Source organism: Lissotriton helveticus, chromosome 7 (assembly GCF_964261635.1).
Source record: "Lissotriton helveticus chromosome 7, aLisHel1.1, whole genome shotgun sequence".
Taxonomy (NCBI): Eukaryota; Metazoa; Chordata; class Amphibia; order Caudata; family Salamandridae; genus Lissotriton; species Lissotriton helveticus.
The window spans coordinates 59,339,788-59,365,372 of NC_136068.1; the positions used below are offsets into that span (position 1 = coordinate 59,339,788).

At 43.4% G+C, this 25,585-nt stretch overlaps 1 protein-coding gene across 3 annotated transcripts in view; it reads left to right on the forward strand.

Moving 5' to 3' along the window:
• The window catches only part of LOC144768030 (epidermal differentiation-specific protein-like), a 46,965-nt gene extending 27,164 nt beyond the window's left edge, over positions 1 to 19,801 (forward strand). For all 3 annotated transcript variants that reach the window (XM_078651424.1, XM_078651426.1, XM_078651425.1), the window contains exon 2: positions 16,404 to 19,801. In XM_078651424.1, coding sequence (XP_078507550.1) covers positions 16,404 to 17,450 — 1,047 coding nt within the window. In that variant the 3' untranslated portion in view covers positions 17,451 to 19,801. The remainder of the gene's footprint in view (positions 1 to 16,403) is intronic.
• The last annotated feature ends 5,784 nt before the right edge of the window (positions 19,802 to 25,585 follow it).

Here is a 25,585-nt window from a genome sequence, read left to right on the forward strand (position 1 = left end):
GCCTCAAGGCTGTCACATCTGGGGCAGTTAATACCAGTTGTCCCTCCCCATTGCGCAATCCTTGCAGGCGTGTAGTATAATGAGTATAGTGTCTTATAATGTTGTGCCTGGAGGGCCGCTGAGCACAGAATTTTCTGCCCCAGATCTAGTGACAGGTGGAAGCCTTCCTTCCCTATACCTAATTTATGCGCCCATTTTTCTTCATATTTCTCCAGGTCATCTTGCTTATATTCTATCAATTTGGCATAAAATCTTTTTATTGTACAGTCTACTCCACTGTGAATAATTTCCAAAATGGAGTTCTTTCCAAACCCCGCCGGCCCTCCCTTTTTTGCTACCATGAAACTTCTAATTTGGAAAAATTTTAAAAAATGTCTTGAGTCTAAACCATACACTGTCCGGATATCAGAAAAGTACATCATTCCCTGTGCCCCATAATATCTCCGATCTTTATTATTCCCTGTCTCCCCCATTCTGCAAACACAGCATCAGAAAATATATCCCAAGGAAGTGTGGAATTATTGATCAATCTGGTATACGCATTGAATCTCCCTAAGCCAAACTTTTTTGCAAAGGCCTTCCAGATATTTTGCGCTGCAATCACCGTTTTAAATCTAGTCCTTTTGAAGTAGCTAGGATTGGTATATTTCAAAAAGGCATTCTCCGCCTCAGCACCCAGGACAAGAGCATATATGGCTATTGTTCCTAACTCATCCTGCCCTTCCACCTCCGCTCCCCCCAGTAAGCCTGTCATATATTGTAGGGCAGCTGCCCAATAGTACAGTTTTAAGTCAGGTAAAGCCCACCCTCCTCTCTCCCTAGGAAGTGCCATGAACCTCAGTGCTCTTCTAGTCTTACCATGTGCCCAAACAAACCTATGTATCATGTGTTTAAGATATTAAACCACTTTGCTTCGAAGAACAACGGGATTGCCCTGAAAATATAAAGAAACTTTGGGAGGAGAATCATCTTAACAATATTAGTACACCCTACAATGGAGAGGTGTAGATTGTGGAGTCTGTCCAGATCCTTCTTGGCTTTGGTGACTATTGGTCTTATATTTACTTCAACTAAACTATCTAGCTCCGAGGAGATCGTTACCCCTAGATATACTCCTGATTGAGCAACACGAGAGTCACAGCATTCCACATTCCTATTCTTAATTATTTGTGTCTTGGAGGTATTCAAGGCGTATCCTGAGGCCTGGCCAAAATAATAATAATAATAATAATTTCTTTATTCGGTTTTTGTCATTAAAAACCATAAAAGCAACGGTGTAAAATTATACAGCATAAAAATAGATCACACATTAAGGTTTTTACAGATTCCTTCGGTGCCTGATAATACATTTTAAAAAGTTCAATATATGGTAACAGGTGCGCTCAGAGTCCAACATCTGCAAGGATATCATGGCCGGACGGCATTGTCTGAAACCCCAAGCTTTTAGTAATGGAAATAGCCAGATTTTCCTATGAGGGAGGTGATATTTACAAAACAGTATCGTATGTATACAAGTTTGTTCCGAGGTCTCATCACAAGGACATAAAATCAATTTTCTATCCCAGGTGTTCGTTTGCGGGAAGGCTACCAGTCTATGAAACAAATTAAATCTGAGCCTGGTCAGAAGCATCCTTTCATATGAGTTAATCTCTAATGCAAGATAGGGCTGAATTCGTGGGGTAAGCTGCACCATATTTGCATGTTGTACAGATTGTTTATTTGATAGCAAGGTGATTCTGAGTAACTCTAAATGGCTCATTGCTTTCTGTTTCAGTTCTTTCTTGCTTATCTCAATCAAAGCTTGTGGAGTAGTATAAAATCTTTCTAGGCCCATATCCGTAAAAAATCGTTTAACATAAGTAAGCCAAGCTATCCTGTGTGCATAGTCCAGGCCCATTGAATCCTCTAAAATGGCCTTGGTCAGCATGTTCTTATCGGATATCCATATGCGCCTCCATAATAGCAGTGGCTGGACTTTTATTAGATCCTCAATATAGGGGATTCCTAGTTCCATGTGGCATGCATAGGTTGATGAACACTTGGGGGCAGATAGAAGAAATCTTATAAACGAGTTCTCAGCTATTTGGAGAGATCCAACGTCAGCATGACCCCAGACGCCGGCCCCATATAAGGCAGTGGCCAGACATTTTGCAGAATAGATTTGTAACATCTCCATTGGTGATTTCTTTCCAAGTCTTTGTGAGAAACTGATCAGGGCAGTATTAGCTCTCCTGAAAGAATGTTTCCTCGACTCAATAGCCGCTTTCCAGTTTAGTTTCTCGTCGATCATTATTCCCAAATAAGGATACTGTGGGGTTCTTTCGAGGTTTTGATTATTTAGGGTAATGTTCTTAATTTGTTTTTTCCCTCCGCCGGCCACCATTGTAAACGTTTTTTTCACATTTATGTGTAAATCTAGTGCACCCATAAAATCAGCATATTTATTTAGGGATTTCTGGAGTTCTATGGGGTTACGAGCCAAGATTACCGCGTCATCCGCGTATAGCAGTGCCGGGATCATACGTTGTCTTAGTCTTGGGAGGTCTTGCCCCCCTCTCAGCATCTTCTCTTCCAGCCCATTTGTATATAGGGAAAAAAGGAAGGGGGCCAAGACACACCCCTGCCTGACACCCTGCTCTACCTTGAATGACGCAGTAAGCTCTCCCTTTAACCCGTAGCGCACTCGCGCAGAGGCATCCGTGTATAATTCCCTTAGAAAGTCCAATAGTAGGGGATCTACCCCCATGTTTTGCAGAAGAGTCCATAGTTTTGAATGAGAAACGCAATCGAAAGCAGAGGACAAGTCCACGTATACCATGTACATTGTCCCCTGCTTTGCGTGAATATACTTGGATATAATTAAACTTAGGTTGAGAGCCTGTTCCACCGTTCCAAACCCTTCTCTAAAACCAAATTGAAGGTCCGATAAGATCTTACTGTCATCAGCCCATTGCTGGAGTTGATCCAGAATTACTCTGCCAACTACTTTTCCTGTGGAGTCCAATAAAGAGATCGGCCGATAACATTTAACATCTTGTCGGTCCCCTTTTTTAAAAATAGGTACCATAATGGAGTTGGACCAAGACTCCATTAAGCCCAGTCTCGCTGTTGCAATGCATACTCTGGTGAGTATAGGTGCCCAAAGATCCAGATGTTGTTTAAAAAGATCAACGGGGACCCCGTCTGGCTTTGGGGCCTTGCCCCCTTTGCTTAAGTTCAGCGCTTTCAGAACTTCGGAGATATCGAACTGCAGATTTATTGGAAAGTCGACAGGAGGATGAGAATGAACTGTTTCTTCAATTAGTGATGTTGATTTGAATATGTGGGAGAAATGATTTCCCCAAGTTTCCTCTTCTATCGCTACGTCAATCTGAGGTCTGCTAGAGTCAGAAAGAAAAGGAGTTTTCACAATCCGCCAGAAAGATTCACTGTTTTTTGTTAGTGTACTTTTATGTAAATCGTTCCATAGGGACTGTTTCAACTCCTGTTTTCTTTGTTTCCTGGCCTTTTTATACTGGAGTCTCAAATGTTTGATCAATTGTTTGTCTCTTGTTGATTGTCTGAGGGCCTCTTTTAGCTTGTTTAGTGTGGTAGTACATTCATGATTAAACCAGCCTGGAATTGTTGGGTTGTTTGATTTATTTTCCCTGGTCAGCAGTAGTTTGATTTTATCCAAGATGGTCTTGAAATTTGCAAGAACGATGCTATCATCAGAGTCCAGATCTAGGCATTTTATTATGTAGGGGTATAGAGTCTTTATTATATTGCTGCTTAGCTGGATTGGATCAATTTTGCCCCATTTCACCGTAAAACCATTTACTTTGCCCACCTCTAGTCGATTTTGAGAAAGAGTGTGCGCGATTATCGTTATCTGTGTTGGGTGATTTATGAGGTCCAAATCCACTCTAAGGGCTGAGTGGTCACTTAGACTGTTTGGCAATAGAATAAAGTCCCTGATAAGCTGTCTCATCCCTTCCGTTGAGAGGACGTAGTCGAACGTGGTCTTGTGTCCCCTCCCTAGATATGTGGGACAGAGAGTGTTGTCATCCGGGTTTTGCTCGTTTATTATAGACAGTTCCAGGTCTGTAAGAAGGTTATTCATCGCTTCCCCTTTTCCATCATGGGTGAAGTGAGCGAGAGGATTATCCTGTTCGTCCACTATCCCACAGTTATGATTAGTCAAATGTGGGCAGGGATGTATGTTGAAATCGCCTCCCCATAATAAGTGGACGGTAGCTTTTTTCCTATATAATTTCATAGATCTGGCGATTTTTTCCTGGATTGTCAAAAGAATTTCGATAAACTTGTCCTCTTCTAAGTTATTATAGAGGTTTACTAGGATGACGATAGTTTCTTTGCCAAGTGCAATTGATAGTAATTGATAGTTTGATGTATTCTCGCTGTTAAGGAGTTTTAAGTTAGGGATAGTATTCGCTATATAAGTGGTCAGGCCCCCCTTGGGTCTGCCCGTGATGCTTGGGAGGGCTGGGGAAAAGAAGGTTTTATAACCTGCAATGTGTAGCTCTTTTGTGGCCCATGTTTCCTGGAGACATATTATTTTGCCGTTTTCTAAGAATTTGGCTGCTGAACCATCTTCTATTTTGGGGCGGAGTCCTGCTATGTTCCAGAAAATGACCGATAATGAACATGGGCTGTTATCTTGTTCTGTAGTCATTTTCCTTTGCGGGACCCGAGGAGATATGATTAATTTATCATTGGTGGAATCTGGTGGTGGTCAATCGACCATCTCCAGACTGGTATACCGATTCATTGTTGGAATGCCCTGCCAATTTTCCCAGTATGATATGTCTCCGTATCTGGGTCTAAACTGCCGCTGTGGTGGAGCACCCCATTGTTCCCAATCTCTTCTTCTGTTGTTGTTACGGGGTCCCATTACCTGCCATGGGCCGTCCTGTTGATGGTAATTTTGGTCAGTCGACCACCAGGGAGGCTCTTGGCCGTTCTGCTGTATGGGGTTTTTAAATCTAGCGCTAGTGAAGTCCCAGGGCTGTGGGACTGCTTTACGCCACAAGTTGTTTTGTTCGTTGGAATAACTATTATAATGCTTTTTGGGGTAAAAAAAGGAGAGACTCTTCGTGTCTATCCCCCCAGTTGGATTATTTTGATCCCAAGAGCATATATGTTCAACGACTTTGGGGTCCTCAAAAGTGATAACAATGCAATCGCCCTGTGTTGATTTTTTTGTGTGTCCCACCCATGGGGTCCTACTGACTGTGGCTATCCTACTTATACAGTTGGGAGGAGAAGGGCGATTTATATTCAGCCAATACTGGACCTTATTCTTTAAGGACCAGTTTGGCTCTATTGTCTCCCCTACTAGTTCTGGTACCCCCGTCATTACAACCACGAATGGCGATGCTTCAGGTGGTAGATGCTTATGAGATCTGGCTTCAGGGACTCCTCTCGTGGTACCTTTGTTTGCCACAGAAAGTTTACTCTGAGGAATAATTGTGACTGCTGGCGTTATAGGGGCTGGCGTGGCTACTTTTGTTGGATTTGTGGCAGGAGTTTTTGGAGGCATGTTGGTGTTTGGGGTTGAAATTGTTGTTACCGGAAGCGGTTTCCCTACTACAGGATCTTTTGCAACCGGTAGTGGTTTAGTTATAAAGCAAGTTTGAGTAGGTTTCTTGCTTTGTAAGGAGGAAACAGGATGGTTATTTGTTCCCTTTTTTTGAATTTCAGATGTTAAATTAGATTGCAAAGAATTGATAATTATTAACATTTGGGTCTCAATGTTTATTAATCTTCCTTCAAGAGGTTGTAATAAAGATTTTATTGCTGAGGAAATGTTAATTATCAGGTCAGAAGTGGCTGGTTCAATGCTATGGGTAATTGTTACGGGTGGGCTTGGGGCAATAGCGTTTGTATTATTATTAGGTGACGAATGGTGTACTAACACCTGGTGATTAATAGTATCCGCCACTCTTGGGGGCGAAGACCCCAGGTTTGGGGGCGTAATTAAGTCAGTTATCTCAGATGCTTCGGTTACGTGGACTACGTCTGCTATTCCCTTGTCCTTCCTCTTCTTAACAGCCCCCTCCCTCCTCCCTCTTGCTTGTCTTACTTCTTCTGGTGTATACTCGCGTAAGAGTTCAGGTGTTCTTTCTAGGTCAGGGTTAGTGGATGAAAGAGAGAGTTGAGAGGCAGAGAGATCTACGTTATTCGGAAGACTGAGCCTTTTAGTTCTTTGTGGTGACTCGACTACGGCATTCTCTGCCTCTGGAGTTCTTGCTGTAGCCAATGAGCCCATAGAGGAGCGTCTCGCATTCGCGAGATCTGTGGAGACTCTTCGCTCTATCAAACTAATACTATGATCAATTAAAGTATTGGCCCTGGTGAGAAAATCATCCATCGGACCTAAAAGTTGTTCTCCTATCCCTCCCTTTTTTAATTTCTTCGATTTATGACTCCTAGTGTTCATTTTCAATGGAAGGATTGGGAGGTATTACAGTCTGCAGAATAGAATCAAATGATGTGGGAGTGAGGACCTAGAGGGATGGCCCGGCCCGGTCTCCTCACGTTCTTGAACGGGCTTAAACGGGCCCGCCCTTGGCCCGGGCTTAGCTCCGCGCTTGGCCCCGCGCGCGTCCCGCGTTGCGCGTCGCTGTTCTTGCTAATGTACTCCCGGGTGGAGGGGGGGCGGGCACTGGGAGGGGGCGCGGCTCCCCCGGGAAGAGGACACAGCTGAGGATGTTAGAGGCTGTTCCTCGCAGTCTCGGGGCCGCGCCTCTCACCTCCTCTGCGGCCTCGCGCTGCAAACTCCTTACACCGGCAGAAAACACAGGGCTAAAACAGGTAGCTGCTACTCCAGTAGCACGGGCAGAATTATGGCACAGACAAACTCCTCCTGGCGAGCGGCACCCGCGAAGCGGGGGCCGCGAGGAGTGAAGAGCACTCCGGTGGGGGCGGGCACTGGGAGGGGGCGCGGCTCCCCCGGGAAGAGGACACAGCTGAGGATGTTAGAGGCTGTTCCTCGCAGTCCCGGGGCCGCGCCTCTCACCTCCTCTGCGGCCTCGCGCTGCAAACTCCTTACACCGGCAGAAAACACAGGGCTAAAACAGGTAGCTGCTACTCCAGTAGCACGGGCAGAATTATGGCACAGACAAACTCCTCCTGGCGAGCGGCTCCCGCGAAGCGGGGGCCGCGAGGAGTGAAGAGCACTTCGGTGGGGGCGGGCACTGGGAGGGGGCGCGGCTCCCCCGGGAAGAGGACACAGCTGAGGATGTTAGAGGCTGTTCCTCGCAGTCCCGGGGCCGTGCCTCTCACCTCCTCTGTGGCCTCGCGCTGCAAACTCCTTACACCGGCAGAAAACACAGGGCTAAAACAGGTAGCTGCTACTCCAGTAGCACGGGCAGAATTATGGCACAGACAAACTCCTCCTGGCGAGCGGCTCCCGCGAAGCGGGGGCCGCGAGGAGTGAAGAGCACTCCGGTGGGGGCGGGCACTGGGAGGGGGCGCGGCTCCCCCGGGAAGAGGACACAGCTGAGGATGTTAGAGGCTGTTCCTCGCAGTCCCGGGGCCGCGCCTCTCACCTCCTCTGCGGCCTCGCGCTGCAAACTCCTTACACCGGCAGAAAACACAGGGCTAAAACAGGTAGCTGCTACTCCAGTAGCACGGGCAGAATTATGGCACAGACAAACTCCTCCTGGCGAGCGGCCAAAATGCAGGGCTTCAATCTCCACCTGTCTTATAGCCTCTGTGAGATCTGGGGTTACAATCGCCACGTCATCAGCATATGCCAACATTTTGCAATGCCCCCTATGAGTATCCAATGGGGGGATACTGTCATTCATCTCCTTTCTACGTATCAGTGGGTCCATATACATGGCAAATAGAAGTGGAGAGCATGGACATCCCTGTCTTGTTCCCCGCTTAATCTGAAGTGGCAATGTATATCCCGCATTTACTCGTATACGAGCTATCGGGGCTGTATACAAAACTTGTATTGCTTTGACAAACCCCTCCCCAATGCCGGCTCTTCTTAAAATAAACCACAGATAGTCCCAGGAGACCCCATCAAAAGCCTTCTCAGCGTCTAGCAGCATCACTGCCATCGCATCTCCTGAGACTTCTGAAGCATCAAATATGGTGATAACCTTCTGTGTGTGGTGTGTGGTACCTCTCCCTGGGATAAAACTGTGCTGATTGATGCTCACCAGAGTATCTATCATGGTAGCAAACCTAAGTGCCAATGCCTTAGAAAAAATCTTCGTGTCCGCGTTCATAAGTGTGATTGTCCTGTATGAGCCGGGTTCTCTGGGTGGCTTACCCTTCTTTAAAATGATCACAATATCTGCCCCTGCCCAGGAGCTTGGCATAGATACCCCTGACTGTGCCTGCTGTATTGTGGTAATCAATTCCTGACTGAGTATATCTCAGAAGGTTTTAAAAATTCAATTGGAATTTGATCTGGCCCTGCAGGCTTACCAGAGGGAAGACTTAGTAAGGCGGCCATAATCTCTTCTGGCTCCAGGGGTGCGTCTAATCTCTTGCCTTCCTCCTCAGGTACAATAGACACCAGAATATCCTGCAAGTATGCACGTATTTCAGAGGGGTCTTTAGCTTGCACCTCATCATATAATGCAATGTAGAACTGCCTAAAGACTTCACGTATCCCATCAGGATCTGTGAAGAGTCTCCCAGCAGCATCCTTAATTTCCCTCACTTCCCCTGTAGCTACCTTCTGTCTAGTACGGACCGCTAGAGTATGACCCACAGATTCACTAAACTCGTGGCACCGCTCTCTGTTTGCTAGAAAGATCTTAGCAGCTTTATTGGCTATATTTTCTTCTGCCTCCATCTTTGACTTAGCTACTTTAATAGGTACCTGATCAAGCGGTGCCCCCGCTATCACAATCTTCACCTCAGACTCAGTGTTCGGATACTTGTAGAAATATGTACCAAGTGACAAATGCTAACACTGTCAGGACTGATCATCCCTTGGCAGTTGTTAATTTCAGCTGGGGAGGGGTAACTGCAGCTAAGAAAGTTGTGGTGAGCTCAGACCTTCCAATGGAGTGTTTGTTGGGCAATGATTTGGAAACTTCGGCTTGAGTTGAAGTAGAATTAAGGACCCATGCAGCAATGCTGGGCATCACTGCAGATGTGTTTGCTGTGACCAACTCACAGGCCAAGCTGGCTACCATGTAACAGACCTTGGATCCTGGAACAATGGACCAAGGGCCTTCCAAGAGAAGGAGCAGGAGGGATAAGGCTGTGTCTTCACCTCAGACTCAGTGTGAGGATTAATCTCTTGAAGGAGATGATCTCAATCCCTGTGAAGGAACTGTGTCAGAGGAACTGGAACTTTGTCAGGTTGAGGTTTTTGGAGACAGGGGCCCTTCCAGGGTAGACTTGAGTTTGGAGCAGCAATCCTTTCCCTCTCTTGAACTTCTCAGACAGCAATCTGCTGCTGAGGCTGCTGAGAGTGTCAGTGGATATCACAAAATCTATTGGGATGAGGAACCCCTATACTCAGAGGGTAGAGACCCCAAGCCTGGTGCCAGCAGGAGGTTGATCATGCCTCTGAAGTTAAGTGGCTTCCTGCTCGCCCTAGCACATGGCATTCCCTTAGCAGGTCACCTAGGCCAAAGTAGGATTTGGGACAGGCTTGTCCCTCACTTTCAGTGGCCTCACATGGCAGAAGACACAAATAAGATTTATCGCTCTTGTACCACCTGTCTAGCCAGTGGTAAGTCATTTGGTACCACAAAGGACCCCCTCATATCACTATCTGTGGTGGGGGTTCCCCTTGAGAGGGTTAGAATTGATATAATTGGTCCCATGAACTCTCCAACTGAATATGGACACAGTTATATTCTAGTGGTGGTGGACCATGCCACTAGTTATCGAAAGGCTATACCCCTTAGAACCACCACAGCTCCTGTGGTAGCCAAGGCCCCCCTGGGAATCTTTCCAGAGTGGGTTTACCTAAGGAGGTCTTAACTGACAGAGGCACCAACTTAATGTCAAGTTACATCACTGCAATGTGGATCGAGTGTGGAGTGAACTACAAGTTCGCCACACCCTATCACCCACAAAGCAATGGGTTGGGTGAAAGGTTCAACAAAACCCTCAAGGGCATGATCATGGGCCTCCCAGAAAAGCTTAGGTGAAACTGTGATGTCCTGTTGCCTTGCCTTCTCTTTGCCTACAGAGAGGTCCCACAAAAGAGGGTTGGCTACATCCCTTTTTAACTTTTGTTTGGCATCCAGTTAGGGGTCCCTTGTGTTTGGTGAAGGAGGGATGGGAGTTACCTCTCAAACCTCCCAATCAAAACATAGTGGGCTATGTAGTTCTTCTCCACTCGAGGATAGCTGAGGACATGAATAAGGCAAGTTAAAACCTTGAGGCAAGTCAAAAACTACAACAATCTTGGCATGACCAAAAGGCTGCACTGACTGTTTATCGGCCAGGGCAGAAGGTTTGGGTGTTGGAGCCTGTGTCCCCTAGGCAGCTCTTAGGATAAGTGGAGTGGACCCCATACCATTCCTGAGCAAAAGGGAGAGGTCACCTACTTGGTGGACCTTGGTACTCCCTGAAGGCCCCACAGGATATTTTATGTGAACAGGCTTGAACCATACATTGATAAAGCTGACATGGGCTTGCTCATGGCAACTAGTGAGGGACAGGAGGAAGAGAGCAATCCACTCCCTGACCTCCTCTCACAGAACTCTTATGATGGGTCAGTTGATGGTGTAGTCTTGGTAGGCAGCCTCACTGACCAGCAATAAATTGATTGTAGGACGGTCCTAAATCAATACGGACACATGTTCTCTCTGACTCCTATTCAGACCACCTGGTGTACCCATAAAGTGGACACAGATAAAAGTCTACCTGTTACAAATAAGATTTACAGGCGGCCTGACCATGTCAGAGACTGCATCAGGACTGAGATCTAAAAGATGTTGCAGTTGGGAGTAATTGAGCCCTCAAATAACCCTTGGGCTAGTCCAGTGGTCTTGGTACCAAAACCTCACACCCAGGTTGGTAAGAGAGGAATGTGGTTTTGTGTGGACTACAGGGGGCTCAATGCAGTCACTAGGACTGAAGCTCACCCTATTCCTAGGGCAGATAAACCCACTGACACTTTGGCCTCAGCCAAGTTCTTCAGCACATTTGACTTCACTGCTGGCTATTGGCAAATCAGATTAGCTGAGGATGCCAAGCCAAAAACAGGATTTTCAACCCCTAGTGGGCATTATCAATTTATTGTGATGACCTTTGGTTTGAACAATGCACCTGCCAGATTCCAAAGTCTAGTGAATACAGGCCTGGAAGCCTATAGTGCAGCATATCTTGATGATATAGCTGCCTTTAGCTCCACTTGGGAGGATCACCTGGTCCATCTGAAGTATGTTTGGAGGCTCTGCAGAGAGCAGGCCTCACTATCAAGGCTACTAAATGCCGGATAGGGCAGAGCAAGGTTGTGTACCTGGGCCAACTTGTGGTGGTATTACTCGAGTCATTTCCCAGTCCATTGTTATTTTGCACATAATTCAGTTTTGGACCAGCCATATGCAATCAGTCTTGACCCAGCTCTAATGGGAACTGTCCGGCCGAAACTGCCATACCAGGTCCTTTCCTGTACTGGAATACAAGCAGCCCAGGACCTGTTTCACTCTAGTTAGGATTCCTCCACCAAGTATAACCTGATTCCAGTGACACATTGCACACAGGAGGACCCATGTCTGGGCATATCGTCCAATTTAGGGACACACATCAAAGTATACAAAAAAGTGATGGATGTAATGCAGGAATTAATCTAAGACACTGATAATTATTCGGCCATTCCAGTCCATTGTTAAGCTGTACACTGTGCTACCACAGTTCTGAGCGGCCATATGCAAATCAGACTTGTCCCTCCATACTCCAATGGGAACTGTCCAACTGTCCAGCAGTAAGTCTGACCTGTCCAAAATCCCCACTGTTGCTGAGATTAGAGTGGAATTAGAAAATCTAGCCATTGCAAACTCCAAAACTGTCCCTGTTTTGCTTACGTTGGTGTGAGTATACTAAATATTACACCTTCAAAATCTGGCACTTTCCCCAATGATGCTTATTTTTGAGTGGGAATAGTAAGCGTGATGCCTGAAAAGTCTAATACTAATTCTACTGTTGCATATACTGGAGTTGGAATAGTAAATAAGACTCCTTCAAAGTCCAGCACTTTCTATATTACTTTGGATAGTTTTTTAAAATGTTTTTTTATTCACCAATTTCACTGTTGTATACAGTTGTGAACCTTAAGCAATAAATCAACATCAACATCTCAGTATTCACTCGTCTGATAGTCCAATATTTTGTGTCAATTTAGAGTCATATCCCTTCCCTCGCCATGTTTTACATATGTTACATTCAGTTCCAGTGACTGTGATCATACCAGTGACCCCTTTAATGTCCATGATCCCAATTATCCCCCCTCTCTATCACGGCCGCCCTTTTGGGACCGTTAATTCTGCACCACCCATCCCTGTTTCAGTGTGTTGTGTGCCACCTGGGGGGTCTGTGTTTGTGACCCTGGTGCTGCATGTTCCTCTCAGTTTGCTGAAATGCTGCCAATAGCGATGCCCATGCCTCCAGATTCTCTTGCAGTTTTTCATCCCACATAGCACTCCCATATGTATCTTTTCTGTTAATACCCTTTCTACAGTGTCCCTGTATCATAATGTTAGTGAGGTAGTTCTATCACCCTAACCATGCCATAGCTGTACATCATTTGGTAAGGACCAGTGTGAGTTGTAATAGTTTCCAATGCATCTTTTTCCCCCTGGGTTGCTTTATTATACCCAGGAAGCACTGCACTGAGGTGTCTCCTGCGTAATCCCTGTCAAGGTCTTCAATGTTATCACTGTTGCCATTCAGAAAGCTCACACTGTTGCACATAGCCAAGCCATATGCATGAAGGAGACTTCATCCACCCCTCTCTTCAGGAAAGCTGCAATCTTGCCCTTGTTCATTTTACTTAGCTTAATGGGAGTCAGGCATGGTCGGTGAACATATTTAAAATGTGCCAACGTGCAACTAGCATTACACTAGGGCTTTTTAACTAGCACACATGTCGTCTGCCACTTTTCGTCTGTCAAAGGGCCCACCAACTCACCCATCCAAGCCTTTTGGCCTTGGGGCTAATGTTGACCATATCCTTTTTTTAGTGCTTTGTGAAACATAGAGGCTAAGTGGCAGGCAGAGCCCACAGTCAGCACCATCTGCAGTGTCTCCATCTGTTGGGGCATCTCCTGGAACCCTGCCCAAATTTCCTTGCACGGTGCTTGCAATTTTAGCAGAAACTGGCCACTCCCCAAAGAGAAAGCCTCACAGGCCTTCGCAAAAGTAAGGAATTGTTTCCCAGGATACAACTTTCTCAGTGTTGCACAGCCTCCCACCCTCCAACATTCAGTTGACATGTCCCCACTAATATCTCAACACTGCAGCACTATCCAAATGCCCAAATCTTGTGTAAAGGGTGGTCTCTTCAACACTCCGCATGTCACCCTCTCCCAAATCTCAGCTGTTTGTCAGATTATATATGAAATGTTTCCAGCTACTCTGGAGATGCTCATAAGCAGCTCCGTTAGCGAAGTGTCTCCACATGTGGCCCTCAACAGTCACATCTCCCAGTTATCCCCTTCCACTGCCCATAGCACAGCAATTTGCAGCTTAGCTGCATAATGCCGCATGTTGCCAGGCAGCCCCATGGCACCCTCCACTAAGTCAATTTGAACAGCAGTAGTGCAACTCTGCTTCTTTTTCCTACCCATACTAAAGATATCAATAGGCTATGCAATGCCTTGAAGATGTCCCATGTAAGCGTATGCAGTGAGTTCAGGATTATATAGAGGCATCTGGGTAGGAAGACCATTTTCACCACAGCAATCCACCCTCCTACTGTAAGCAGCAGCGTGTTCCAAAACCAGGTGTACCGTGTCAGGCCCCCCCAGCATCTTCTCAATGTTATAGTGGCACTGCCCCTCCAAGGTGTGTGCCACCATGATTCCCAGGTATCTAAAATTGTCTGACTCCCACCTCAATCCCTGCCTGGGCAGGCCATTCTCCTGTGCCATAGCTCTCCCAGAGGGAACACAACATGTTACACCTGTTGATCCAGAGACCAGCCAGTTTAGTTAACAAGTGTTTAGGGGAAAGGCCCTCCATCACAGGGCTGCAACCAGTCTGTCCACCAAGGGTGGACTGTCCACCTGCCGGGGTACCGCCCTGGCAACTCTCTCTGTATCGGTCCAGTACGGCAACCGCAAAAGCCAGCACTCCAGGCCACTGCTCCATAAGGGGAACAAGCTCCCCACACCTTTACGACTGCTGCCTACATATGGTCACAGGCTGCAATAGTGCTCAGCTACAGTCAGAGCATAGCTCTTGGAGGCCCCAGCGTGAACTCTAGGCTCAGACGCAGCTCCTAATAGGCCTCATCACTGCCCAGTGTCTGTGTTGTCGCTGTAAGGATTTCATGCCTCTCAGCTGAGAACACTTTGTACAGCTGGGGCTCTGCACATCAGCCAACGATTATTCCAGGGCTCAAAAAGGCAAAATTAGGATGGATATTTTCTTGGGGCAACAGAGCACGGTTTCAACTTGTCCGATCGGATGTCTTGTCAGGCCACGCTCTTCTTTAATTTGGAGAGTTAATATTTTTGTATTATATATTTTTATTTTTTTGTTTCTAAAAGATTTATGATTCGAACAAATAAATAATTTGTGAATTTTTCATTCATAATTTATTCTTATTAATTTTGCATTTATTATATTTTTAATATAATTTGATATGTGTTTCTTTGATATATGTTAAGTGTAATATCATATTATAGATAATGTTCAAGTGATGTTTCAATTGTTTATGTATTGTTCTTTCTACATGGTTTTATATTTTTTACATTCATATTTACAAATATTTTTTTCTTAATTACACTACTATTTGTAACTTTCATATTTATATGTTTCATTGATATGCACTTATTGAGATGCTCTTAATGTGTTTCCTGAGCAGAAAATCTATTGAGTTAGACCTGATGAAAATAGGAGCAGTCGTAAAATAGTACTGCCCCATTTTTCATTCAACCGTACGCATCTTAAGAGAAGTTTGTGGGTGAATGAAGTCTTCTTAGTTTAGAAAACATAATTAGACTTAGATTGAAAATTTGGTTAAGATACTCTGATCAGGTTATATCAATGCCCAGATATGAATTTACCTTGAAAAAATGAAAAGACAAGAGGCATTTCCTAAACAGGAAGAAATCGGTTTTAATTAAATGATGCAGTCGGGAGAGCATCATCAGAGTTGTGTCTGAAGACAATCTCCATGTACAGAAGTTTTGGCGAGTAATATATACAGTTCTTGAGCTACAATAAAATGATTACACATTCTTGTAAAGCATGTAGATCTGGGTCTAGTCATGAACCATAAATACAACCATCTTCTAAGGGGGATGCAGGTGACTTCGTGGAGAGCTAGTATGAGCTAGTGTGTATGTTTCCAGATGTCGGGCATGAGGAGAGTGTGATCAGTGTGTGTGGTGTGCATGCTGTGTTCTGATTGGCTGAGTGTTCCTAACTACATGTGGTACCTGATGTTGTGGTATTTTGCTAATGCACACCTTTGGCCAAACGTTTTTTATTGAGTCCAATCTCCTCGGACCTGTTAGAGGTGTATCTGGCTATCTGTGGAATGATCACGGTTATCTCTGTTTGCTCTTTTGTCTTTGGGCTAAGTGTAACCCCACCAGTGACCTAACAATTATTAGTCCTGAGTTTGGGTTGCAGGGCCTGTCTTACCATGTATCTCTGATTCAGGATTGATTGGGATGTCTTCTCGGCTAAACTTGACAGAATTGATACACGTTCATTATTACATGTACATATAACATGACAGTCATTGATATCATATTTACCTACATTCTCGTTATTATGTGAAAATTTATCATAGCGTACATTAACATTATTTTTACTGGTATTGACATTGCTATGCACGCATACATTGTGGTATACCTTGACATTGCATTTACTGGTATTGTTGTTGTTATGCATGTATGTATCATGGCATGCAATGACATCACATTCACCAATATTAACAATATCCTTGATCTTGACTTTGGCCATAATGTAGTCTGTATACCTCTTTAGTCTCCTATCTCCTTTGTAAATGTGTTGTATAGGCTCTAACTAAACACTAAAAACATACAGGAGCCAGCATCTTTGCTTTTTGGGCTTTGAAATATTGGAAAAAGAAGCCCTTATTCTGGACAGCCATTTTCCAAAACAGACAGTCGAATGCCTGGATCATGAAACCTTTCCTCTGAGAAGGGATGAACCAGTTTGCACTAAGCCTTGATGATGTTCCCTCACTGAGTGACTTTTGTTTTTTCTTACAGAGAAACTTGTTGGAAACCCTATTGCCGAAGACCATGAACACAATCACTGTCTACGAACACCCCGACTTCAAGGGACTCTATAAGACCTTTACTAATGATGTTCCACGTCTGGCAGACCACAGCTTTGAAGACTGCATCACATCTGTGAAAGTGGTGGGGCAGCCCTGGATAATGTACGACCATCCAAACTATCAAGGATGGTGCATTGCCCTAGAGGAGGGAGAATATTCATGGGCTGAAATGAATGACAGGGCATCTTCTCTGAGGCTGATCACTGATGATCTGAACGATCCCCAGATCACAGTCTATGAGCATCCCAATTTCTTGGGTTCATCGATGGTTCTGAATCAAGAGGCCAATCTATATAATGGAAGCATGAATGATAAGATTTCTTCCCACAGAGTCCAGAGAGGAGCGTGGCTTCTGTATGCACATCCAAACAGATCTGGATGGTCGATTGTAGCAAGGGCTGGTGAAGCTCTTGCGAGTTACTATGATGTTGGTTTGAATGACCAAGTCTCCCATGTGCGTCCTCTGTGCCCTGGAAAGTCCTCAGTGACAGCCACAATTCTGTGGGACAAGCAGAAGACAGAGGGTGAAACAAAGATCCAGATTGATTACTGGGAATACTCAAATGATTCAGAGAGTGAGCAGCAGTTCACTGTCACTTCCACCAAACAGTTGGATAAGGTTGTCTCCCATAGTTTTGAATTCAGTAACGCAACATCAATTAAGGTTGGTGCCTCATTTACCTTGAAGGGGCTGGCCTCCATTGAGACAGAGCTGTCCAACACCTTTACAGTGAAGAAAGGTGAAACTGAGTCAGTTACCGTGAAGCAAAAGGCAGATTTGAGCATGCCGGTGAGGATCAAGCCATTCACAAAAGCAACCGTCAACTTCATGCGCAAGGAGGTCACAATCTCAGTACCAGTGGAGGTGAAAACTGTCCAGGGAACTAAGACTGTGACCGAAACTGGAACATACCGATGCAAGAATGGGACAAATATCTACATGGAGGCACGCTCTCAACCAATCACTAAATCTTAATGGGATCCACATGGCCATCTCACTAGTGCCCACTTTTTGACAGTGATTCACTGTCCTTGGATGAGAGGCCTGTGAAGGATCCTTTTGTAGCTGCCATTTTCCTTAACACATTTTTAAGAAATAGCTTCAGGCATGATGGAATCAGAAACAAAAGAGGGCCAGCGGTAAACTGAGTCTAGAGCAAAGTTTACTGTTTGAATCACAGAAAATTTAATTGTTTTACAAATCCCTATTTCTAGGATCCCTTCTTTAAAGTATATGCATCAACTACAAGTGGAATGCCTTAATAGGCGATATTTTCTTGTGAGTGGGTGTTAAACTTATATTAATTCAGTATTCTAATTGGTTTCTTAATTGAGAGCTATATATTGGTATCCTTGCATTCTGAAGAAATTCATTGACCCTAAATGGGCAGTATGAATGGCTGAAATATGTTGGCATTTAGGGTGCTATTTAGGTCTCGGTGGACGAGATACTCTATCACAACAATGACATATATCCCATCTGCAGAAATAGAAATCCTATAGGAGATAATGTGACTTGTATTTCGGCAGGCGGGATATCCCTCACCATTGTAAGAGAGTAAACTGTCCAGTGAGATCTAAATCAGGCCCTGGGTTTTCTGAATGCACAGAAATATGATAGATCTCAAAGCATCAGTTATGTGACTTTTAAATCTTTCCTATGTCACCGATTATAAAAATCTATAAGGGATGGAAAGAAGACAATTTTAAGACTTAAGTATATGTATCCGACCCCACATATGATATCTAGTGCTCCCAGTCCAAAAACACTTGCCCTGGGGTATCATAAAAATTCTTAGGATGGAGCATGCCACAAAATGTGGGAGAAAATACTTTTCTCTGAAAAAAAGGGGTGTTCACACAAAAAACAAGTAGTAAACTCGACACTCCTGGCACTTTACCTCTGGGTCCCTTTTGCTTGCGATTTAGTGTTTAGTCATGAGGACGGACCAGCTTTTAACCTTTCTATCCCCCTCTGTGTAGAAGGTCATCCTGTGATGCCACCGCTACTCCAAACCATAAAAGAGGTTCCACCTGTAGTGTAGTGAGAAACTCTAACCCCTGCCATAATGTCAACCAATGTCCTACTTGAAAGTGGCCACAGGCACTGACTGCTGCATAGTGGAAATACTATCTCCCTATGGTTAAGAAGCAATGCCATACTCAGACTGGCCACTAGTTGTTACTCAGGCACCAATGGATGGATGTGCCTTTCCTAATCCCAGCCAATGCCATGCTGTGACTTCCAATGCATATATCTATTGGTTGCTTCAGATCTTTAGGAGAGGCCATATTGAGACAGGCCACTGAGTGACAATACTTCAATGGAATATGATGCTTCAGCTTCTGCTGCTCTCTACCTGGTCATGAATGTTTACTACTGCATCAGGCTCTGATGGCAACTGAGTGTCACTACATTATTAACACTTTTTTATTCCATTATGCCGAATAACACCATATCACTCATGATACAGATAGCTCACTTATCGAGGTCTACCCAAGATTATGCTTCTAGAATAAAAATGATGCAGAGGCCTATCTGTGATAAGTTCCTGCCCTACATTGGACACAGCAAGTTAGTGTAGTGAGTGAATCTCACCTCTTTATGATTTTAATTGCAGAAACTCTAGTTCAACTGAAGACAGATTGTCAGAGGTCAAAAGTTAGTGATTAATCAATGAGATGTTTGCAGGAAGAATCCACTTTTATAGCAAAGTTCAAACCAGTGCACTGAACCAGTCCCTGATAATCCAAGTATAGAGCTCATATGTGGTGAAAAGCATTTACAGTATAAAGAAAGGCCTGGGGGAGGGACCAGAGTTGTCAATACTTTCTTCTGTAGGAGCAGGAAACATTTTAAAAAACACATATCCACTGGCTTCAAATGTTTGGTTGGGAGGGGTAAAAAAGTAAACTTATGAAGCGTATTAGAGAACCCCGCTATACTCATTGATGCCACAAGGTCCCAATTAGTGACTGAAGGTGCAAGCATCATTTAGATCAGTAATGTGCTGCAGCATCGATTACTTCAGATGCATTTATGTGGAACTCTAACACCACATTCATTTGAGACTTTTTCTTAGATATGTCCTCTAATAATATTGCATCTTAAGCTGGTACATAGAGAATGTTCACCATCTTCAAATGTGATCAAACAACAGAAATCACTGATTTGAATTAGTCTGCCAATATAAAAATCATTCATGTAGTAATTAGCAGTACTTTACGGCTGTTTGCTTGTCTCTAGCTTGCGAAACATGCTAATGACCAGTGTTTACTTGGATTCTTTTTCCTTGCTGTATTAAAAATAAATCTCAATTATAAGCAGTTCCAGGATGCATGTGTATTTTTTTAACTGGAAACCTTCATTGTCAACATAACAGCACTGATCCTTGTTAGCAAGGGTGGTTTAAGGAGCACAGGGCCAGAGGTACGTCACTTACATTTTGCGACTCACAAATTGTGTTGCTGTGCTACTTGCAAAATGCAATTTACAACAGTGTCTCAGATACTGTAAGTGATTTCTAACGCGGTCGCGAAACAATCGTACATTGAAGTGTGAGTCACTGTTAGAAACGGACGCACTTGGCACGCCCCTTCCTAATAGCGAGTAGCAAACCCTAGTTTGGGACCGCAATGAATTGTCGCACATCTGGCCCACGGTCTCTTGTGCGCTCTCATTGTGTGAAGCTTCCAAGTCTTTGCATTACCCTGACCCTACTATAACAAGGGACCATTGTAGTCAAATCAGAGAGAGACAAACAGCTCCCCAAACACACACTTACACAGACAATAAACAGAACATGCAGAATCACACAAATCAATACACATACACACCTATACACACACACATACACACTGAATCTGACACATGGAAACATACCCATAAAAACAAGTGGCAACAAAGCTGAGAAACACAAACAGAGAAATTTCAAAACCTATATACAAAGACATGAAAAATTATGGTGCAAACTAACACACTGTCACAAAATACCACTATGCATACGTAAATGCACACCTGCGCTTATTTACTCACACAAAAGAAACACAGACCAAATATATCTAAACATTTGCAACATTTTGAGTACGTTTTATTTCATGATTTATAAAGCAATCTCCGAAATTCGGAATTAGGAGTCTGTTTTAATAGCTGGTTATTAGTGGCTTAAGTAACTAAAATCCTTTGCTTACTCAAGACCAGCCGAAGATGGTTTAATCAAGGAAATGTGGACCTGATATACCCAAGTGTTTGTTCTGGCTTAAGACAGTTACATAGTGACCTTAAGGCTGCCTGCCTGATTGAAGTAACTTTTACGAAAGGATTATTAAGTGGGGGAGAGGTGTGGCGCCGCGGCCAGGGCGACTGACGCTGGAATCTGGGGATCAGGGTTCGATCCCCGGCTCCGGCGGCAGGTTAGCCCAGCACCATGTGACTCTGGGAAATAGCTTGCTTAATCTTCCTGACGGCCCCCAGCACCTAGAGACCCTTACGGGTGATTGTGCGCTTTACAAATGTGGATTATTATTATTATTATTATTAAGTGGCACACCAGAGGCTAATAATTAATTAGGGAAGCAACATACAGGGAACAGTGCAGGTGCATGTAATGGAGCTGCTTGTGTTTGGCCTCTGAGGAAAAGGAATGTTTTCCCAGAAACGCATAAGGTCAGGGACAATTACGGAATGGGAAGCAGTTTGTTTCTTCAATAAAGGTTGTTACCTACCTAATACGGAGTGCGGCTCCATCTCTGGGCAACTTTTAGGAATATATATATATGCGAAAGAAAGAGCGCGAACCACCAAGTCTCAATTATCTGCAAAGATTTATTGGTATTCCTTTCGCGATGCAGCGGCAGCCATGACGCGTTTCGTCCCACGCAGGGACTTGATCACATAATATATATTTATTAATGGTGTTAGCAGAAAGTGGGGATGGGGGGCAGGGCCTCTGACCAGCTCTCAGAAATCATGCTGTGTAATACGTACATAAAGTAACAAGAGGGCTTCTTAGTCTCCAAGGTCGCTTAGCATTCAAGAGAACTTTATACTCCCAAAAAGTAGTTTGCCGGTAGATGCATTTGCAGAGTGGTGGAGAAAGGGGGAGTGGCCTCCAAACACCTCTTATGAAACTCACTGAGTAGGACTTGCTGCATGTAACAGGGGGGTAGTTGGCCCCCAATGTCAGGCTTCTCCGAATTATGACCAGAAGAAAACACTCGATTTGTATGTTTGGGACAATTGGTTCACCTCAGAGCCGCCGCTGGAGTGTCTTGACTCGCGGACGGAATTCCAAGATGGCCGCCGACTCGGAAGACGAGCCGGCGGTCTAGTTGTTCATCTACTGGCGATCCCTGACAGCTGGTGAAGCGCGACCTCTAATCGAAGTGCGCACTTCACCAGAGTTCTTGAGGAGACAGCAACGTCTTGTATCTGCTCCTTTCTAGTTCGTTGTGTATTTTTCCCTTTCCCCTTTCCTTCCCGTTTTTCTTGCGTACTGTTAATTCTCCGCCCTGGGTCTGTATATTTTTAGACCGCTTCCTATTTTTTCCCTCACTTAAATCCGTTTCCTTCCCCTGTACCCAGTTCCCTATTCAAGGCCACGGAGTAGAGGTTTACCAGAGCCCCCTTCCCTCTCAGCATCTTTTGGAGTTTCTGGAGTCAGCGCAAGCAGTATCCTGAAAAGAAACGAAGATAAGAAGATACAGATAAGTGACTGAGGGCACGAGTTTTGAACTTACACAGTTTGAGTTAGAGTTAAATGGAAAACTATACTGGTGAAAAGAGAAGCATAAGGAAAAAGACTGAACTTACCTGTTAGTAGTACTCTTTCCTTCCGTCGTAACCTGCAAGACCAAGAAGGAGAATTAGTTGTACTAGGAGATACTAGAATACAGAGGTCAAGCTACAATTCTCACTAGAAGGTAACAGTAGGAACAGCATTAGAATAGAAAGACTTATCAAGAAGAGAAACTAGAGGTTAACATACATGTAACTGTTTCCACAGGTAAATTCTAGAGAGAACGAAGTTAAAACAAAAAGAAGAGTAGCAATAGTTCTGGATTGTATGGTAAGATCTAGAAGGCACTAGTTAAAAAATAAATAAATAATTAAGTTGCTAGGAAAGGGAAGATTGTTTATGTTATATCTTTCCATGCATTAGGATTCCGGGAGATTTCGTCAGACGATAGACGAGAACCAGGAAGCCAAGCAAGAACATTCTGGAACAGTCTCTTCTCTGTTTGTTATTTTCTCCATATCCCCCTTCCCCCTTTGAGGTTATTGTGAGTCAGGTTTTATTTAACGGACTCTCAGCACTTTGGAGGTGGAGTTGGGAAAAAGGCTACAATCTGTTCCTGTGCAAGTCGTGGTAAGAGTTCACTTGAAGGTCTGATACCCAACGACCCTCAATTTCCGAGGGGTCTTCATTCCCCAACTACTGATGTGTGCCACAAAGCACATTTGCAGAGTAGTGGAGAAAGGACGTCATTTATGATTGCACAGGTAGTGCCAGTGTGATTCTATGAGTGCAATTGCTAAGGACACAATGCGAATACGGGTGCTTTTGACAAAGTGTAAAACACATATATAGACATATGTTATATAAAGTTTCAGAGTAGCTATTTAGTAAAATACTAACTTAATTTTCCCCTTAGTATTCATTTAGCAAAATAACTACATCAAAAATGCATTTTCCTTCTTCACAGCAACACCGGAAGTCACAATGGCATCAGTAGTCACACATACAATTGTATAAAATATAAAACAGATATATAAACATATTTTGCACAAAGTTTGAGTCTAGGTGTTTAGTAACATCATTGTTTAACTTTATTTTAACAACACATGTAATAAAAACAAGAATTAAAAAAATTACTTTCAGCATCTGAACTCACAAATAAAACATAACTACAAAACACCCATCAAACTACCCATTCTTACCAAACTCGACAGGAATGAACAACTGCTCCAAATGTAGTGTAACCCTGTGAAAATACCCACTCTAGAGGGATGAACAAAAAATATTCATATGGGATGGCATCATCTTAAAACCTAACAGAGAAAACGTCTCCAACCATAAAACCAACAAGTTATTGTTACTACTTTACAAAACCACAAAAAAAATTGAAAAACAAAATAGAAGATCATGTCACTGAATATCATTGGATAATACACTCTTCAACTAAAACAATAAGAAGAACACACCCATTTATCTATCTATCTTGAACATTCTTTAAGAGGAGATTTGCACAATGCACAATTTGTCACAAGACATTGTCGAGGGACACAAATAAGAAAACAAATTCTGGGACTACGTCCATGTTTTACCATTTAAAAACATACCAAAGTGTGTAAAAGCAGGAAGGCAACACAAGGCTGAAGGACCCTGAACTTCAACATCAGCCACAACAACACTCGGGCAGAGAATTCCAACTTCCAGATTTGGTTCCACAGTTGTCCCAAATGGCATCAAACTGCATGGATTGTGGAGTTGTAGTGAGAGCTGGAGAGCAGTCTATAAGAGCCCATCTAATGCTGCAAAGAATTATAAAGGGAAACATCCTTTACAACGCAACTTTTACCACGCAGTGCTTTTACATCGCGACTTTTACAATGCAAACCATTACAACACATTGCGCTGGGGGGCGCTCTAGGATAGGGAATAGATTTAATTTACTATCCAACACCTTCCCTACTATCCACGGGGACTGGAGTTGGAATAGTAAATTAAACTATTCACTATCCAGCACCCCAAAGCGCTATGCTTTGTAATGGTATGCGTTGTAAAAACCGCGATGTAAAAGCATGCGTGGTAAAAGCATGCGTTGTAATGTCATACATCCAATCATAAATGTTGATTTATTTTATATTTTTGGCCCTTCAAAGTTTTTATACACAAGCAGGCATATTATTATCTTATAAAATGGGTATCTAATATCTATTTGTTGTTCAAATTATTATCTTCTAATTTAGTGTTACACCACTTACATAAAACATCCCATATAGATGTGTCAAATCATTCCTCTAAAACTAAATGCAAAGCAAATATTTTCCAGTTATCAATATTTACTTTTTCACTTTTTAAACACAAGTCAACAGTCTAAGTTTAAATCTTCTAGTGAGTGTGTGGAAAACATATACAAACATACTCTCTTTTTTGTTACATTTTGCAATCTCTTCTTCAAAACTTTCAACTGTAATATCTGTGTCCTGTTCTACAACTCCTTCTCTTAACAACAATTTTCCTAGAATCCTGCTAAGGACCAAAGAAGCTAAACTGCACATCATCAAAAATATTTTCTACATCTGCCATAGTACCATACAAAAGTGCTCTGTTCATTTCTCCTAAACATAAAGCAGGGGTTTTCACATAATACAGCCTCCTAACTAAAGTTTGCATTGTTGAGTCGTGTACAACTAACATCCTAAAATGATGAAAGGTGTTATGGCACACTTCATTTGATAAACAAGCTAGTAAGTGTTCCTTCAAATTTGCATGCCTACTAATCTTGCAAGGATCCAAACCTTGTAAAGAACTTATTTTGTGTTTTAAACTTCACCTTGGAACGATATGTAGAAATATCCTTAGTATATCGATATACTGCTGTCGGATGCTACAAACACTACTGCAATTCCATTTCTGTACAGGCGCCTGACTCCGCCTTCCTTGTACCTGTTCTCCAATGAGTTGTTATATATTTGTAGATACCATCACCTCTTTTGCGATAGGAGTGTCATTCTTCATTTCATAACATCGTCCTCTGTAATCAATAGCATTAACTGATCTATTATTCTGGAGATAGATTTTTCATTTAAGAAAGACTCTGTCCTAGAACTATGAATGCATTCTCCACTAAAAACTGTACAAGAGTCACTTCTATTTACTAGTCTTTTTTCCTGGTTTGGTCTCCTCATGCACATCACCATTTTATCAATAGACTTCATCTATTTATAATCAAAATGAAAAGCTTCCTCTTCAAAGCAAAAGCAGCCTCATCAACTTGTTCTTTCTGTTTCAGCTGAGGAGCTGTCACTGTCTGGCTCTAATTTCCTTAAACTGTTTCTGTCTCCTGGTTAAGATGTGTTTATCTTGGTTACATTATTTTCTATTC